Genomic DNA, 19,582 nt, shown 5'->3' on the forward strand with positions numbered 1-19,582 from the left:
TGCTTAGTCTGCCAAAAGAATAACCCCCGACCGGGACATCCTGTGCCACCAGCTGCCCTAGAACCCACTCCGGGCCCCGGACAAGTGTGGCAAATAGACTTTACTGAGTTTCCCCGGCCCCAAGGGTTCAAATATCTCCTTGTTATAGTGGATCGGTTCAGCGGATGGCCAGAAGCCTTTCCATGCCTTAATTGCACTGCCAGAACAGTGGCCCTCAAGTTTGTTAAGGAGATCATTCCTCGCTTTGGACTCCCCCTATGGATGGAATCTGACAACGGGACACACTTCACGTCAAAAATCATTCAAAGCATCTCACATGCCTCACAGATCCCCTGGAAACTCCATACGCCCTGGAGACCGCAAGCCAGTGGGGTAGTGGAGCGTACCAATCAGACCCTTAAACGGCATCTCCCAAAAGTGTGCCAAGAAGCCTCACTGCGATGGCCTGATGCTTTGCCCCTCATCCTACTCCGTATCCGTGTTCTCCCTAAGGGTAGATTAGGGCTTAGTCCCTTTGAAATTATGTTTGGAAGGGCATAAATGAATGAATGGCACCCCGGTTCTGTCAGGGGAATGGGAGCTGGGTAATGGTTTTTTGTCACAGTATATGTGTTCCCTGTCTCCTGTTCTCTTGTCTCTTCACAGGTATACCAAGGATTCCCAGCCTCTCCCCTTGGACTCTCTCGTCCACTCCTTACAGCCCAGTGACTCTGTGCTTGTTTGCACCTGGAAAGACGAGCCTCTCCAGGAAAAGTGGAAAGGACCCTATACCGTCCTGCTGATCTCCCATACAGCGGCAAAGATCGAGGGACACAAGAACTGGATCCATCACTCTCGTCTGAAGGCAGTACCCGCCCCCTCGTCAGCAGAACAGTGGACCGTCCAACCTGCGGACTCCTCATCTAGTGATGATCTCGGGCTAAAGCTACTGTTTAAAAGACACAAATAGTGGGCACCTTTACGCTGAAATGGGCCCACCCAGGTACTAAAGACCCTGGGTTAAAAAGACTCTGGTGATAATTAATTGGGTAACATTGTTAGTCTCTGTATTGGTATTTCCAAACTGTGCATATCGGGAGCATAACTCCTTTGTTTCGCTTGCACACCATGTTGCTACTTTAACAAACCAGACTGATTGCTGTGTATGTGCTCCAACTCCACTGTCCCCCAAAACGGGAATGCCCCTTGACATGCTGCCCTTGATCTTAGCAGAATTAGCCACCACCAAAGAGCAGGAAAGAACAGACTCGCCATTCTGGAATAAGACCTCTTTACAGCAGGCCACCTATCAGGACCAGGAGTAGTCAGTTGCAGTACTCACTGAGGGAGTGTTATGTTTTACCCGAAACCAATCTGATCACTATGGGCGTCCTGTGGGAAAAAGCTCCTGTGTTATTACACAGTGGGCTGATGGGTATTGGATAAAGACCAAAAGGGGAGGCCAGCAGTGTGGGTGTAATGGTTCCTCCCCTTTTAGGGAAACTCTTACAAATAATCTTACCACAAAAGAAAGGTTTGGAAATATAACTTGCCGTCCAGTTAATATCTCCAATGTAGCAAGCCAATGGTGGGTTTGTAGTGGTCCCTATGGCAAGTGTAATTTGAACGGCGCAATTAGAAACGCCCCCACTTGTACCCAATCAGGAGGATGGGATGCCCCCTTAGGGGCATATGAACTGTTTGGAAAAGCAGCCAAAGCAGCTTTAAATATCCCAGGAATCCCCTTAAGAAACAGTCCTTACTGGGCCCTAGAGGGTCACTATTTTGCATGTGGCCGAAAGGCTTACAAGGTGCTGCCAGCCAACTGGACAGATAGCTGTTATATAGCTCATGGAGTTCCTCATCTTTCCATAACTGCCACACTGCCCAAAGGAAAGATTAGAAATGCCCAAGACACCTCTGTTAAGTCACTAGAAAAAACCCTGCGGCGACTGACCACGGCATTAGAGGGCAGTATGAAGAATTCCCTCATAACCGAGAAGCTTGTAGGGTGCTCTGTACTGGAAATAGCGCCACTGTTTACCGGGCCAGCCATGGCATGCTGGTACTTGAGAAAGTACATGCTGGCATAATGGTACATGAGAAAGTGGCCTTAGAGTTAGAGGACTCGGTTAGTGATTTAGGATCAGCAGTAAAAACATTAAATAAAGAGGTACAGCAGCTCAGGACGTTTTCCCTCCAAAACAGACTGGCTTTGGACTATCTCTTGGCATCCCAAGGAGGGGTTTGTGCCCTCGTTGGGCCCCGATGTTGTGTATATGTAAATGGTAGCAGTTATGAGATCTATGAAAAGGTGGTACAGGCCGAGGCCCATGCCCGAGCCGGAGCACAGGTTGCCTATACTGTCCCATAGAGTGATTGGTTGCAAACCTTGTTTTCAGGCTGGGGTTTGTCATTTTGGCTTGGTGGTTTATTTATTGAAACTTCTCTTTCCTGTATTGCTTGTATTATTGGTATTATGCTGTGCAGTATCATGTGTTAGGGCCCTTTTGCAAAAGTTAATAAGTCATTCTCTTCAGGGCTATCACAAAGTGCTTATGCAAAGTCCTATTGTAAAGAAATAAGTAGCCCAAGTGAGAAAACTCAGAGCCAAGGTTGTTGAGCGTTCTCAAAGGAGGGAGTTGTTGAGGACACTGGGGCATGGCCACTAGGTAACTTGAGGGGATGGAAGACCACGAGTGTCAATGAAGCCCCCTCACACTAGGCCCAAGTGTTCTTGGCCCCCTCCTGCCTGGAGGCACTCGCAACAGCTCTGCGTACTAGGCCCAAGTGTCCTTGGCCCCCCCGCCTGGAGGCACTCGCAGCAGTTATGCTGAGGATCTGCAACAATATGTTGCAGAGTCAGACTGCCTGAAACTAAGCAAGGCCAAACAGGGCAGATATGGAAGAACAATGCTGAATAAAGCAGCTTTATGTATGGTTTAAGAAATGATACAGCGCACAAGGGCACTAGCTGGGAACTGGATTGGCTGGCTATATGGATACTTAGGGCAGCTTGCTATTGGATAAGTATGCTGGGAAAAAGGATGTATAAAAGCCTGTGTAACTTCCTGCTCTGTGTGCAGGATTTGATATTTTATTCTCCCTGTACCTTTTTGCAGCTGCAAATAAACTTTTCTGCTTCTCCACCCAGTTGTGATTATTGGGTGTAGCACACCGGGTGGAGAACCAACTCCAGCTGTTGTTTAGCCTCTCGGCACTGGATGCCGGCAACACCTTTGTTGTTTTAGCTGCCACCCTTTCTCTTCTCCCCCCCCTTACAGGGCCACAAGCTAGTACAGCAGAGAGGTCTCCTCTTCTTTGGTGCCATATAGATGGCATCTGTGTGGAACTGGTGTCACCTAGTTTCCAGTCCTGGACTCCCTGTTGGATCTCCTGTGCCCTGTGTATGCCTGCTTATACATGATTATGACTTGGAAGATGGTACGGTACCTTCCGGCAGGGGTTGCATTTGTCTATTCTGTGTCCCTCCCCTCTGTGAATCAGGACATCCAGGTTCAGTTTAGATGATACATGTCCCTTATTCATTTTAGCTATCACACCCCCTTCAAAGGCAGGCACAGACACCTGATTTGTAGAGAAGGGTCTTCAAACCCTTCCTGTCACCAAGTTTAGGGAGACAAAGAATAGCCCACTGGATTAGGAGCACCAGTCCTGGCTAGAGGTTGGTGGGAGGGTCACCATCCCTCTAGGGCAGGTTCAAAAGGGAGAGAGAATAGCTACCCAGTCTCAGCTGTAGGAGAACAACATGGCAGGTCTCCTTGGCTACAGGAAGTAAAACAAATGTGAGCAGCTTCCTTCAGCCTAGCCCTAGGGTCCATCCTAAACAGACAAAATGGAAGGTGATCAAAAGGACCGGCCTTCCCTGTAAGCGGCAATGAGAGAGCTAGTGATGGAAGCTGCTCTTGGAGTGGGAGTTGAAGAGGGAGCATGGGCTTGGAGCGATCCTCCCTGGGGTGGATGCAGAAGGACTCATTGCTGGGAGCTCTCCTCCTGAGGGAGTAAAGATGAAGTCGGGAAACCCGTCCCACCAAGGGCGGGGGGAAGCCAATATTGCTGTCTGGCAAAAGACAGCCTGAGTCTGTCCTCTGGAAGTGAAGGAAGAGCCTCTGTTTTCCTCTCTTGTGGAGGATGAATAACAAGGTCTGCACCCTCCACCGAGCCCCCAGCAGGGAGAGAGCCCCATTCTGCCCCCTGGAGGGCACTGTGCTGACCTCATTCCTTTGCTTTAGCTCAGAGTTTCTCAACCTTGTCAGGCTGGTGACCCCTTACTCAAAGGCAAGAATGTTTGCACCCCTCCCCCAACATTTACTACAAAAGTTAGAGTAAAAATCTGTCTCCATGGTAACAATGATCAGCCTGTGTAATATACGAGTGTGTGCGTGAGTTACAAGAGGTGATAGGGATACTTGGCCTTGAAGGATACAGGGTGTGTGGAAAGTGGGGCAGCAAGATTTTCTTTGTTTAGGCTGTAGTAATATTTTCACTCCCTTGTGACTCTTCTGATTGCTAATGCCCCAGGCATCACAACCCACTGGTAGAGTGGCACTGTTCCAGATTATGGATTCTGGAGTTTGTCGGTAGCTACTGCATGCACTCCTATCCCCACAGCAGCATGGATTGCAATGGAGACTCGCACTAGTGCTTGCACCATGTTTTTATTTAATTTGTAAAGCTCAGCATTCACCCCTTTCCCTTCTCCAGACTAACTCCCTTTCCACCACCTCTATGCTCTCTCCTTATGCCCAGTTAACCAAGGCATCCACAGTGGTTTTAGCTTTATTCCAGGTCTACACCAGAAACTTTTGTCAGTATAGTTGTCGCTCAGGGGTGTGATTACCTGTGATATTGCTATACCAGCAAAAGCCCTATGGTGGACCAGTTACATCAACCTAAAAGTGCTACTGGGGGAACAGTTCATTTCACTTGGGTGCCCAGTATAAGCTATACTAGCAAAGGCACATTTATGCCAGTATAGCTATGGCTATGCTCGGAGGGCTTGCCAGCATCGCTGTACCGGTATAGTGACACCAGCAAACATGGCCCTTGCCCACTGCACTGTAATTATTAACCCTCTCCATTATACCCACCGCAGTGCTGCTGAGTGGGGAAGGACAGATGGCACAGCATGGCAATAAGGTGGAATAAGACCTAGCAGCCATAGTGCTCCAGGGAAGGAATGGGTGTCACCTGTTTTCAATGGGTTTATTGTGTAATCAGTGCTTATACAGTAACTGAGGTAGGAAACAGTTGATGAAATATATCACCCTTATTGATTTACTGCACACTTAAAATTCCTGCCCTTGACATGGGACAGATAAGGGAGAGGGGTGTCGTATTTACCACTCTGAGCACTGTAGCAATGCCATTGCACTGGAAGAGTTGTAATACTTGAACTCCATGTCCTGTCACAAAGTGTTTGCACATGTGACCACCTCTCAATCTGTAGATTCAAAAACTATCCCAATCTGCAAAGATCTGTTCAGGAGCAACAGATTAATATGACACAGTCTTTATTGTTAATTATTAACATAGTATACAACACCTTATATGCTATTTATTTACCTTTCATTGAAGGAACCCAGACCAGAGGACAATCTTTACAAACTACACACCATCATCAGATGAAATTTAATGTTGATAAATGATTCTAAGATTCTATGATTTATCTATTAGACCAAGCTGCTGTCTCAAAAAGGAACATTTGCATAATCTCACATCTTTCCTTAAATCTCTAATGGTGGATAATGACACTGACATCTCTCTAACCTAGCTGACAGTAATACTCTGCCTCACTGTGCTCTGTACTACCTGACACATTTCGGGCTAGCTGGAGGATGACAGCTGCTGTGTAAAATCACGAGCCCAGAGGGCAACATTTGGCAGAAAAAGGTGAGTCCAGCTTGAAGCATCTTCTGCTGACTGAAATCGCAGCCATCTATTGGCTTCTCTGAGTTGGGCTGATGTTTGGGGCTTGGCTTGGTCTGTCTGTGGAGATTCTGGTTCCAAGTACGAGAGCCTGGCTTAGTGCATGTGTGTGGTCACATTCCTGTCTCCACTGAGCATCACAGCCTGCAACTTAGCGATGGCTCATGGCATAACTCCTTTATCTCTCCTAGGTGGGGCTTGTGCTTTTGATTCTGAAGGTCCCAGGCTGTAGCCCTGCTAATGATCACACTGCTTCTGCGTACATAGAAATAACCTACTACCCTCCCAGAGCCCTTGAATAGTCTGTTCTCTGTAGCTATTACATGGGCGGGGGGGCGAATATATTCCAAACATAGGCACTGACTCTATGGGTGCTCTGGGGCTGGAGCACCCATGGGGAAAAATTAGTTGGTGCTCTGCACCCACCGGCAGCCAAGCTCCCTGCCCCACTCCACTTCTCCTCACCTCCACCTCCTCCCCCGAACACACTGCATCCCCACTCCTCTGCCTACCTCCCAGTGCTTGCCACTGCCAAACAGCTGTAGCAAGCTCTGGGAGTGGGGAGGAGCAGGAATGTGGCGTGCTCAGGAGAGGAGGCAGGGAAGAGGCGGGGCCAGGGTGGGGATTTGGGAAAGGAGTCGGAATAGGGGCAGGGAGGGGGCGGAGACTTTGGGGAAGGGGTTGGAATGGGGGCAGGAGGGGACAGGGCAGTGGTGGAGTAGTGGCCGGGGGGGGGGGGGGGGTCGAGCACTCACCGGCACCAGTAGCAGTCGGTGTCTATGTTCCAGACTCAAAGGGATGTTGTATCTCAGGAGTCTGTTCCTGTGTTTCAACAGCTGGCACGGTACATCCTGTGAGCTCAGTTCCACTGACTTGTGATATAAAGTACAATCAAATAAACTGAAATATAAAGCTTTCCCTCAGGCCTGTTAAATATGCTGTCTAGTCTTTGGAATGTCTTTGTGCACGAAATTGACCTATAATGCACTGGCAATCCCTGCGTTAGCCTAGAATGGGAAACAGGAATTTCCCAGTGCAGAGTCACTTCTCTGCAGTATTTTCCATTTACAACAAGATCAGTGCAGGTATTTTTACTAAACCTGATGCTGTGATTTAAACTAGTATTTCACCCACAGAGGAAAGGCCAGTATCTGCTCTGTACAGCAGAGACAGTAGGTGGTTAGGGAACCAGTCACAGCTCCCTGGTTCTTTAGCCAACTTCACCCCAGCCCAGCCCCTGGTGTAGGCTGAAGCAAGCAAAGACATCCAGGGAACCATATGGCAAATGGAGTCAGCTGGGGAGTGCTGTGTTCCTGCCACACCCCTTCTGTCTCCCTACCCCACTCCCGGATCTGAAAACTCTGTAAGGAAATTTCATGGGTTAAATCCATTAGGCCACAAAAATGTAAACACATCTCTGGGAGGTACATGAACAAGGTGATAGGAATGTTATAAGCATTATTGCTCTGTGGGTGATATTAACAATCCACCAACACTGTCATCTCAGCCACAAGGGAAAAGCTGTGCTCTTCCTCCTCTTCTCTGGAAACTGATGAGCATACAGATATGACATATACTGAAGCTCAGGCAGGATCAGTCTCAGGCAGGTTCTCAGAGTCTCATTAGCCATGTCTTCTTTAAGATTATAGCCCAGAATATTTGCACGCCCTGACTGGAAGGGCTGAAGTTTTTTGTCTTTGATCTTGTTCTTATCTATCGGCACTGGATCCAAGAGACACAGCTCCATAAGTTCCTTTTGTCTCATTCTCAGGAGATTCACCTCCTGATCCAATTTTTCTAGCCCTATTGTCTCCTGAATTCTCCTCCAGAAGGTTCTGTTGAAGTGTTGGTAGAGCTTCCAGTCCAATGAGCACCATTCTTTTACCTTTTCCTTGCTCTCAGGGGTCATGCTCTTGATAGTGTCCTGGCTTCGGGAATTCAGCTTGAAGTAAACCACATCATCCAGCTCCCAGCCCAAAGTGTCCTTCAGCAGGACCATGGACTCATCAAAGTAATCAGTTAGCAACATCAGCTGAAAAGCCTGTTCGATCTCCGCTATGACACTCTGAACGTAGTCCTCAGTGTCCATTGCGTTGTTGTCATAGCCAAAGTCAAACCACATGTAGTTCCTCGCAGGAATGTTATTTGTGCATTCACTCATATTGTAATATGTCCATGGAGATGCCAGAAACGCATTCACATCCTTTGATCTTCTAAATGCTGGTGTAAAAAATTTATTATAGGCATAAGAGGACTCCATCAGTGAAACTGGGTTTCTCAGGATGGAAAAGTAGGTGGTGGTGTTTGGCATTACTTTTCGGACCTGTTTATAAGAAGACAGCACAATGTGGCCATTAATGTATCTCTTGCTTATGCACAGGAGAGGTTTTGTGGTACAAAAATGGCTCCTACTTGACTTGAAGGGTAAACAGGCCAAAAGAACAAGCACAGTGTAGGTCATTTGCAGGGGGTTAAAACATAGTCATGGTGGGAAAGTCTAAGTACAAGCACTGTACTGACAGGTTGTAGGCAACTGGTCCAGTTCTCTCTCTATGTTAGGAAGGCTTGCCAACACTGCTATAGCTACACCAGCTCACATGGTAAGTACAGTAAGCATATGAAAGGGGAGCTCTCTCATTCCTGTTAGGGCTGAGTGAATAGTTTGGCCTTTTATCCTGGGCTGCATGAGGGGTTTTCTAGCTGAACAATCACAGAGGGGTATGGTACCCCCATTACCTGTGCTCCCCTAAACACCATGGACGTGGACTCAAGGCCAGCCCCACTTGGCTGATGCTGAAGGACACATTGGGTTCAGGCCAGTGGTGGGGTGAAGATCCACATTTATGTAGACCCAGTGATTTTCCCAACTGCTACAGTGAGACTGTGGCTGTTATTCCAGACCATTGGCTGGAGCAGTAGCTGTGGGAAGAGGGCTGTGCAACAAACACTGCACTCTGGCCCTTGGTGAAGGGTGGATTTCACCTCCCAAATCGCTCCTTGTGCCCTCCACATAGAGTCTGAATCTTGGGATTTGTTAGCATGGAGTGGATTTCACCCCCAGTTACACTATCAAGAAGAGAGAAAGACAGAGAGATCATGGCCAGGCCTAGAAGTTGACTCTCTATTTTCCAAAGCAAAGGGTCCTCCCTGAGCCAAACAAGGTAACTCCAGTCTCATTTGTTTGTTTTATAAATAATTGTCAGTCCTAAGATTCTTAGAGGGATTACCAGCTAACGATGGCCATTCCCCAGTACTTGTGGGCTTTGTGATTGAAGGCCAACATACTAATTCCTAACTCAGAAAACATTTTACATGCTAATTGCAATGCACTTCATGAAGGGAAAGGCCTCTGCAGAGTGATATTTAGTGCTAGCTAATAACCAGGGATCCTAGATATCTGGTTGACACGGAAAAACATGGAATTTGCATTTTTACAGAGAATCTTTAGTTTTTACAGTTGTGAGAAAATAAAAATATATACAGTGGAACCCCGATTAGCTAATCTAATTGGTACCAAGACCAGATCAGATCATCAAAAATTCAGATAATCAGGAGAATGGCCAGGGCTCTGACTGCAGGCCTGCTTTAAAATTGTAAATATATCAATAAAACACTGTGTTCACCTGATACCTATATGTATTGTGGGTAGGGTAACTAAAGTTCAGCATTTCATTTTAATCATGGAAAAACATGGATTTCTATGTTTTTTTATTGGAGAATTTTGGGTTTTTATCATGGAAAACTAGGATCCCTGATAATAACAGCACCACAGTCATTTCACAGGATGCCTCCCGAACTGCTGCTGCCCAGGATCTCACCTCTTGGAGGTTAAACCTCATGTGGTTGCACATGATGTTGTAACTTTGTCCGATGGTTTTAAATCCCTCTACAAACTGGGCCATGAAGCGATGAGGATAGCCCAAGTGGTAGTTCTGGCCAGCAGGAAGGGCTAGGGTCAGATTGTGCCTCTCTGCAAACCGGAATAGGATGTTCATGATGGTGCTGCTGGCAGTTTTGTGGGTCTTGAGAAACATCACGTTCGTCTGGGGGTGACTGGGTCTCAGGTGCTTGGTGGAAAACCCCCACATTCTGTATGAACTTAAAGCACATAGGAAATGTTTTCTCTAGTGTTGTAATCCATTTCTTCCACCTGACAGTGCTGCTTTCCCCTGCCATTTCCTACCCTGCTGGCCCTCTCATTTTACTTTTCCAAAGAGCCGCCAAAGTTTAACCTTTCCTTAGGCTAACTGGGGCCAGATCCACACCTGGAATAAATCAGCATCACTCCCTTGAACTCAATGGGCCCATTCCACAGCTGGCATAAATCAGCATAGCCTCATTGAAGTCAATGGGCCACATCCCACACTGGTGTAAATTGGCCATAGCTCTATTGAAGTCAATATACCAGATCCCCAGCTGGTGTAAATCGGCATTGCTCCTTTGCAGTCACTGGGGCTATGGCAATTGACACCAGCTAAAGATCCAGCACTTTGTCTGTAGTTCTAAAAAGCACAGATGAGCACACCCCTCTTCTGCCCTCATTAGCTCTGAATGCCAGTCTGCATGGCTCTTTCAGCTCCACACAATAATCAGCTTATTTGTTACTGAGGGGGTTGGGAGGGGCTTTGGCTTCTCCTGCTCACTCCCCTTGCTTTGTTAGTATTGTTGCAGCTACTCCCAGCTGCTAGATGCTCTACACTGTTGATAGGTCACTTATTTAGGTGCTAGATATGAATTTAGGAGCCCAACTTTAGGCCCCCGGTCTTGAAAATCCTAGCCCTAGTCTCTGTGCTTAGGGCTACCTTTAGCAATCCAAAAATATAAGATATGATGGATCATCTTGCTGCCCCTGCACAGACGTGGCACATGGCAAGTTCTTCTTACTCTTTCTATCCCTGTAGAAAGTGGACTTACGAGATGACATTTCCTTTCATATGGAAGAACCCAGCTAGAAAAATGACTCCCAGCCAAAGCCCCAGGATTCTGGAATGCCTGCAAAAGAAACAGAGATCCAGTGAGTCCAAAATAAAATGTAATGTCCTCCCAATTCGAACCACATCAAATTTCCTGCCACTCTTTGTAACTGAGGGCTTGTCGATGTAAGCAGTGTCAGGATGAGCTCCACCCTGACATCTGGTGGTGAGGTGTGGCAAGGTGTGGAAAAGAACTTCAGGGGCCGATCTCATTTGCATAGGCACACCCACCATGCCTAGAATGAGACCATAGCTGCCCAAATGGTCACTTTGGCTGCTGTGGGATCCCCAGTGTCTCTGTTATTGGGGCAGGAAGAATAAATTGCTATTACCCTGATTATGGGAACTGTGCTTGGAACTGTACGTGGCCTTTTGTTATGATGGAGGGATTCACCATCAACTAAGTAGCACTCGCTAGGCAAGGGTCATGGGTTCCAAAACTGTGTGAATGGAGAGAGGCTGGGGACAAGTATTAATACTTGGTGGCATGGGCCCCTTGGTGAGGGCCTTACATGCTGATTGCACTTCCTCCTCTCTCCACTGTGGAATATCAGAGCTAATTTTGATTTCATTAGAAGTCTAGTTATAGGCTGCTGAGCTCACTTTGGGCTGACAGTGCACCAGCACTGGGGCTCCCCTACTATAAGCTGAATTCACCTAAGAGCTGAAATCACTGAGTGTTGTGTTAAGTAGTGGGGGAGCCTGAAGATATATTGTGGAGCAGTTTGCGGGACGGCTGGTGAAGCAGTTCGACGCGGAGCAGTGTGTGGATGGCAGGAGCTGCTTGTGGGCCGTGGAGCTGAGTGAAGGAGTTCGTGGGGCGGCTGGCGGAGCGGAGCGCAGCTGAGTGAAGGAGTTCGTGGGGCGGCTGGCGGAGCGGAGCGCAGCTGAGCGAAGGAGTTCGTGGGGCGGCTGGCGGAGCGGAGCGCCGCTATGGAGCTATGGGGCGGTCAGCTTCAGATCACGTAAGGTGCCTCTTACCCCTGTCCCATTTCCACCCAGATTGGGAGGTAAAGCTCCGCCGATAAACTTTCGAACTCTGGGGCTGCCCTGACCAGGGACAGAGACTTTTGGGGCATTGGACTTTTGGGACTTTGGGTGATTTGGGGTTGCTGGACTCAAGAACCAAAGGGAAAAGGGCATGCCCCAATTTGCCTGGGGTGGGGTTGTTTTTGCTCATGGGTTGTGTTATGAATCCGGTTGGTGGTGTTTCCCCAACATAATGCCACATTGTTTCTCTCTGTTATTAAAAGACTTTTGCTACACTCAGACTATGTGCTTGCGAGAGGGGAAGTATTGCCTCTTGGAGGCGCCCAGCGGGGGTGGTATATATTGGTCCCAGGTCACTGGGTGGGGGCTCGAGCCGGTTTGCATTGTGTTATTGGAATGGAACCCCTAGATATTGAACCCGGCCCTTGTTGCTGCCAACTCTGACGGGCAGAAGGGTTACATTTTTGCCCCAGTGCTGGTGCACTGTCAGCCCAAAGTGAGCTCAGCAGCCTATAACTAGACTTCTAATGAAATCAAAATTAGCTCTGATATTCCACAGTGGAGAGAGGAGGAAGTGCAATCAGCATGTAAGGCCCTCACCAAGGGGCCCATGCCACCAAGTATTAATACTTGTCCCCAGCCTCTCTCCATTCACACAGTTTTGGAACCCATGACCCTTGCCTAGCGAGTGCTACTTAGTTGATGGTGAATCCCTCCATCATAACAAAAGGCCACGTACAGTTCCAAGCACAGTTCCCATAATCAGGGTAATAGCAATTTATTCTTCCTGCCCCAATAACAGAGACACTGGGGATCCCACAGCAGCCAAAGTGACCATTTGGGCAGCTATGGTCTCATTCTAGGCGTGGTGGGTGTGCCTATGCAAATGAGATCGGCCCCTGAAGTTCTTTTCCACAACTTGCCACACCTCACCACCAGATGTCAGGGTGGAGCTCATCCTGACACTGCTTACATCCTCCCCCCAGCCGAGACTTTGTCGTCCCGACAAATCACACTCCCTTTATACCAACTCATTGGTTTCCTCCAAAGGGCCTCAGGAAGCCCACTTTAGCTTCCACAAGCCTGTGTGCTAAATGTATTGGCTCCTCACTAGTCACCCCAGGTGCATCATAAGTTAACCGTTTCACTGGTCTTATCACCCTGTCTCGTCTATTGAGAATCTCTGTTGCCGAAGTAAGGGGAACATCCTCTTGAGTGATGGATGGAGAGGCTTCCCTGGAGGGTCCCTCGGCTACTGGCGTAGGCCCCTGCACTCCTAGTTCTAACGCTGGAGGGTCCAAGGTGCCCAGGACATCCTCTACCTGTCTGTCCCCATTGTCCAATAACCTGTGTTTGTCATCACAGGGGGGTCTCATCAGCAGCACCGGGGTATCAGAAAGGGGCCTAAATAGTTCCGCCAATGGGTTTAGGGCGGAAAAGGGAGAACTCTCGTTTGGTTCAGCTGATCGAGACTGAAATCTTGTCTCCATCCCAGGATACACCAGGGTTGTGTCTTCCTCCTCAGACTCACTCTCAGATGTGCAGAATAGGGGTAAGTTAGCTGCAGGGGGCCCACTGTCTGTGTTGGATGGCGGCTTTGGTCTAGCACCTCTGTTCTGCCCGGCGGCCCTGCCGTGGCCCATCTCACAAGGGGTGCTTACCAATTCCCCCACAGGGAGCAAAAGGTTTCTATGCACCGTCTTTATTTGCCCTGGACCGTCTTCAGGTTTGATCTTGTAGACCGGCAGATCTCCCAGCTTTTCCATCACCAGGTAAGGTATTGCCTTCCATCTGTCAGCTATCTTGTGTTTGCCAGCAATACCCAAATTTCGCAGCAGGACTCTGTCCCCCAGCTGGAGCTCCTGCGAACGCACTCTAGCATCATATCGATGTTTGTTGCGGTCTGCGTTCTTCCGAGCCGCAGCGGTAGCTAAGCGATAAGCATCCCGCAGCTTTTCTCTTAGTCGGGATACATATTGCTGATGAGTTTCATAGCTATCTCCATCCTCTGATACACCAAAGCACAAGTCTATGGGTAATCTTGGTTCTCGCCCAAACATCAAGAGATATGGGGTGACTCCCGTAGCATCGTTCTTTGTGGCATTGTAGGCATGCACCAGAAATGCGACATGCTGGCTCCAGGTTGCCTTCTGCTCTGGTCGCAAAGTTCCCAACATATCTAATAGGGTTCGATTGAACCTCTCTGGCTGAGGATCACCTTGGGGGTGATAAGGCGTTGTCCTAGACTTTTTAATTCCTGCTATCTTCAGCACCTCCTTCAGAAGGTGACTCTCAAAATCCCGCCCCTGATCAGAGTGTATCCGAGCCGGGAATCCATAGACTGAGAAATATTTGTCCCACAATACTCGAGCAACGGTGGTGGCCCTCTGATCACGTGTGGGATATGCTTGTGCATACCGTGTAAAATGGTCAGTCACTACTAGAATGTTTCCAACATTCCTCTTGTCTACCTCTACAGACAAGAAATCAATGCATACCAACTCCAAAGGTTTGTTGCTGGTGATGTTCTTGAGATATGCAGCCCTCGTGGGCAGAGTTTTCCTTTGAACACATCGAGCGCAAGTCTCACATTTCCTGCGAACATCTTCAGCCATTCGGGGCCAATAGAACCTACTACGAATAAGTTCCAGGGTCCTCTCCATCCCTAAATGCCCAAAGTCATCATGCAGGGCCCTCATGGCCAGGGCTCTGTACTTTTTTGGCAGTACTAGTTGTGCTCGTTGTTTTTGTAAAGGGTCAGTGGTCATTCGGTGTAGCACTCCCTGAATCAGTTTTAGTTTGGTCCATTCTCTCAATAGTAGTTTACCCTCCGGGTTAGGTGGGACAACCGCAGTTGGGCTTCGCCCCTCCCTTTTGGCAAGTAGTGTATCACGAATGTCAATATCTTGCCGCTGGGCTTCTTGCCAGTCAGCCGCATTGAGCATGGGCAAAGGAGATTGGTCTAATGCAATATAGTTCACCGAAGCAGAAGGCATGCATTCAGGGGGCAGGCCCAAAGCTTCTGCAACACATCCCTGAAAGTCTTCACGGGCCTCTGGCTCTCGGCGACTCACACTGCAAATAGCTCTCACTCCATCTGTGGGTATCACAGCAACTTCTGGAGCCTGCGGACGCCTGGACAATGCATCTGCATCTACATTGCTTCTCCCTGATCGGTACTGAATGCTGAACTCATAGCTAGCCAAGGCGGCCACCCATCTCTGCCCTGTAGCATCCAGCTTAGCACTTGTTAACACATAAGTCAGTGGATTGTTATCTGTCCACACCTGGAACTGAGCACCATACAAGTAGTCTCGAAATTTCTCAGTGATGGCCCATTTCAAGGCCAAAAACTCCAGCTTGTGGGTGGGATAGCGAGTTTCACTATCAGACAATCCTCGGCTGGCAAAGGCTACAGGTTTACATTTCCCTTCCACTTCCTGGTACAGGACTGCTCCCAGACCCTCCAAACTGGCATCAGTATGCAGGATAAATGGTTATATTTTGATTTCATTAGAAGTCTAGTTATAGGCTGCTGAGCGCACTTTGGGCTGACAGTGCACCAGCACTGGGGCTCCCCTACTATAAGCTGAATTCACCTAAGAGCTGAAATCACTGAGTGTTGTGTTAAGTAGTGGGGGAGCCTGAAGATATATTGTGGAGCAGTTTGCGGGACGGCTGGTGAAGCAGTTCGACGCGGAGCAGTGTGTGGATGGCAGGAGCTGCTTGTGGGCCGTGGAGCTGAGTGAAGGAGTTCGTGGGGCGGCTGGCGGAGCGGAGCGCAGCTGAGCGAAGGAGTTCGTGGGGCGGCTGGCGGAGCGGAGCGCCGCTATGGAGCTATGGGGCGGTCAGCTTCAGATCACGTAAGGTGCCTCTTACCCCTGTCCCATTTCCACCCAGATTGGGAGGTAAAGCTCCGCCGATAAACTTTCGAACTCTGGGGCTGCCCTGACCAGGGACAGAGACTTTTGGGGCATTGGACTTTTGGGACTTTGGGTGATTTGGGGTTGCTGGACTCAAGAACCAAAGGGAAAAGGGCATGCCCCAATTTGCCTGGGGTGGGGTTGTTTTTGCTCATGGGTTGTGTTATGAATCCGGTTGGTGGTGTTTCCCCAACATAATGCCACATTGTTTCTCTCTGTTATTAAAAGACTTTTGCTACACTCAGACTATGTGCTTGCGAGAGGGGAAGTATTGCCTCTTGGAGGCGCCCAGCGGGGGTGGTATATATTGGTCCCAGGTCACTGGGTGGGGGCTCGAGCCGGTTTGCATTGTGTTATTGGAATGGAACCCCTAGATATTGAACCCGGCCCTTGTTGCTGCCAACTCTGACGGGCAGAAGGGTTACATTTTTGTCCTTGGGGTGCATCTGCAGGTGCTCCCGGTGAGTTTGAATCTTGGCAGTCAAAATAGCAGTTTGTACCTCGAAGGAACCGTTGTCACTGGGAGTCCTCCGAACCTTCTCTATCAGCTGCTGTGTCTTTATCTTCACCTTCTCTCTCTGGCTGGCCATTTCCAGAGACAACAGCCTTTTCACTACGTCATCAACCTTATCTATTATTGGGACATTGGCATAATCTTTCTTCAGCATGGTAGGAGGAAGGTCATCCAGATGGCTGGGGAGTGCTTGCTTGGGCAGCTATGGTCTCATTCTAGGCGTGGTGGGTGTGCCTATGCAAATGAGATCGGCCCCTGAAGTTCTTTTCCACAACTTGCCACACCTCACCACCAGATGTCAGGGTGGAGCTCATCCTGACACTGCTTACATCTACATAAATGTTTAGTTTGTGGAAGCTGGGTGTAAATCTGTCCCCCTAGCCTGCTGCACGCAACTGTCTGTGTGGACCCTGCTGACACTCATTAAAGTTCCATTTTGCAATCTGATACAAACATAAGAACAGCCATACTGGGTCAGCGTAATGGTCCATTAGCCCAGTGTCCTGTCTCTGCCAGCGGCCAGTGCCAGGTGCTTCAAAGGGACTGAACAGAACAGGATGATTTCCAGTGATTCATCCTCTGTCGGCCATTCCCAGTGTCTGGCAATCAGAGGAGCTACCCCACTTTGAAAAGGCAGTAGTGCACTAGGGAACTGCTAGTTCACATCAGCAGGGTCCACATGGCCAGTTCATAGAATATCAGGGTTGGAAGGGACCTCAGGTAGTCCAACCCCCTGCTCAAAGCAGGGCCGATCCCCAATTTTTGCCCCAGATCCCTAAATGACCCCCTCAAGGATTGAACTCACAACCCTGGGTTTAGCAGGCCAATGCTCAAACCACTGAGCTATCCCTCCCCCCACATGGAAAGCCAGTGAATGGCCCACACAAGGTTAGTCCATGGAAGGCCAGCGACGGGTAGATTTACAGCCCAGATTTACAGCTTGTCACAAGCTAAATGTTTGTATAGAGAAGCTCTTAATTGCTGTTACAGCCGCCTCCTTTCTGGCCTCTCCATGTTAGATAGCATAAGAGTGGTGATCAGCATCTGCCTCTCCTGCCCTGGTGGTAACTCTTGTTCTCTGCAGTAAAGCAAGAGCCCTTATGTTTTAACAGTTACATTCTTTTAATTTAAATCTCACATAAATCGAGCACAACAGCAACCAGAGCCTGCTGTAAGCTGCAGCCAGCTGTTCTCTGACCTGCCCATGCAGGCTACACGAGTGCCAACCCAGAGCACTCAGAAATAAGAGTCAGGCCCCCGAAATCATGTGATTGGCTTAACAGTCAAGAGGTTTTTATGAAAAATACTAAATGTTGGTTCTTTTTCTTTGCTTTCTGGGTCCTGAGCCATAGAGTTCTCTCACTTCACGTTTTCAAGGTTTTCTCTGCAACCCCCAGGATGTAAAATTTCCTTTTTTACAAAAGAAAGCAGAGCGTCTCAGGTAAGCATGACCCCAGGAGCTGGGGCTTTAAGAAAAACACTCGTGATCAAATCTCAAAAGCTGGCAATGGAATGCAGACTAGAATTCCACCTTCCAAAATGGAGATGACGGACCTTTGATCTCTGCAGCTGCACCCACAACCCTCGACAACAAACGCAGCTCCTCCATTCAGTAACTATACCCACAAGGGCTGTATCCCTGCCACTTGGTTTATTTTGCCCTTCTACACCCTCTATATATGTCATCATTTTTTTCTGTCTTTGGAGAGAAGACCAGCTCCATCACCTCCCCACCCATTTGATCAGTGAACCTGCCCAGATGCCCCTTTTTCTCAGCCCAGCTGAACCTGTAGATCAGTGGTTCCCAAACTTGTTCCGCCTCTTGCGCAGGGAAAGCCCCTGACGGGCCAGGCCTGTTTGTTTTCCTGCCGCGTCTGCAGGTTTGGCCGATCGCGGTTCCCAGTGGCCGCGGTTTGCTGCTCCAGGCCAATGGGAGATGCTGGAAGCAGCGTGGGCTGAGGGACACAGCAAACCCCAGCCACTGGGAGCTGTGATAGGCCAAACCTGCGGACGCGGCAGGTAAACAAAGCAGCCCGGCCCGGCCCGCCAGGGGCTTTCCCTGCACAAGCGGTGGAACAAGTTTGGGAAACACTGTTGTAGGGCAACGTTCCCTCTAATGTTTCCCACTCATGTGCAGAATGAATTTTGTTATGTGCACCAATATGGAGGTGATGTGTCACACATCACCTCCATATTGGTGCACATAACAAAATTTATGTGGTGGGGTGGGAGCTCAGGGCTGGGGCAGAGGGTTGGAGTGCAGGGCAGTAAGGGCTCTGGCTGGGGATGAGGGACTCAGGGCTGGGGATGAGGGTTGGGGTGCAGGGGGATGAGGTGCAGTGGGGTTCCCCGGAGCTACAGAGATGCCTGCAACCCCAGCTCTCTCCCCCTGCAGCAGCACCTGGGCTGGGCCGGAGCCGAGGGAGGGGCACCTAGCTATTGGAAGTCCGGGACTGGGTTGGGGCCGGGGCACCTCTCCCCCAGCTGCAACAGGTTCAGGGCTGGGCTGGGTTGGGTTGGGGGCAAGGGAGGGTCTCCATGGCAGGCCTGAAGCTTGGGGAGAGGCATCTCTTCCCGCCGCAGCCCTGAGCACCTGCATGGGGCTTAATAGGCAGCTGCATGGCTGCACATGTTGTACCAATAAATTAAAAACCAGCAGGATCTTATTAAAAGGGAAAAAGGCAAAATACCACATTTATTGTGAATACAGAAAGAATCATAGTAAGTAGTTAATTATAGCTATAACATTCCATTCAATCTCATATTTATTCACACATTCATTCATACAAACACACACACACACAGGTTCTGCAAGGTTGTTATCATAGTTACCAGCCTTAGAGTTGCTCATGCCAAGCCACTGGCCAGGTGGTCTGGACATGAGGAGGGAGCAGGGCCTTGTCAGATGCTCATCTGATGCTCCTGGAAGTTAGTTTGCAGAATCAGACCCCCCAAAGTTCTCACTTTCTAGAGTCTATTTTTATAGGAATTTATTCCTAGGCCAGTCTGTGGGAATTGCTTCATCATGCTGTTGCTGAATCAATCAGCAGATGGCACATTCCTGACGGCTCCGTGCTGCTAGATGTTATCTTGTTCTTTGGTTCTTCCATTCTTGAGGCTGTTGGGTGGATTCCAGTCTGCCCTCCGGTGGGGGGGGGGGGGTCCTCTGGTTATTTCCACTTGACACCTTCTTCAGCCGATGGACACTGGATTCTTAGGCTGGCACCTCCCTGATCATTCAGTTATTATCCACA

General features: G+C 49.0%; 1 protein-coding gene across 1 annotated transcript; it reads right to left on the reverse strand.

Moving 5' to 3' along the window:
• Nucleotides 1–7,426: 7,426 nt before the first annotated feature.
• On the reverse strand, nucleotides 7,427–10,862 carry GAL3ST2 (galactose-3-O-sulfotransferase 2). The gene is made up of 3 exons (XM_073358817.1): nucleotides 10,843–10,862; nucleotides 9,747–10,026; nucleotides 7,427–8,251 (listed from the first exon to the last, which is right to left on the reverse strand). The coding sequence occupies exons 1-3, from the start codon at nucleotides 10,860–10,862 to the stop codon at nucleotides 7,427–7,429; spliced, it is 1,125 nt and encodes a 374-aa protein (XP_073214918.1).
• Between the last annotated feature and the right edge of the window lie 8,720 nt (nucleotides 10,863–19,582).

This window comes from Lepidochelys kempii, chromosome 9, assembly GCF_965140285.1.
Source record: "Lepidochelys kempii isolate rLepKem1 chromosome 9, rLepKem1.hap1, whole genome shotgun sequence".
NCBI lineage: Eukaryota > Metazoa > Chordata > Testudines > Cheloniidae > Lepidochelys > Lepidochelys kempii.

What these genes read in the sequence shown, in the direction of transcription:
- GAL3ST2 (XM_073358817.1), bottom strand. Translation starts at nt 10,862, where the DNA reads ATGAAAGGAAATGTCATCTC. An exon ending in ATGAAAGGAAATGTCATCTC is followed by an intron (nt 10,027 to 10,842) that starts GTAAGTCCACTT and finishes ATGTGCTTTAAG; the next exon opens with TTCATACAGAATGTGGGGGT. An exon ending in TGAGGTTTAACCTCCAAGAG is followed by an intron (nt 8,252 to 9,746) that starts GTGAGATCCTGG and finishes TCTTATAAACAG; the next exon opens with GTCCGAAAAGTAATGCCAAA.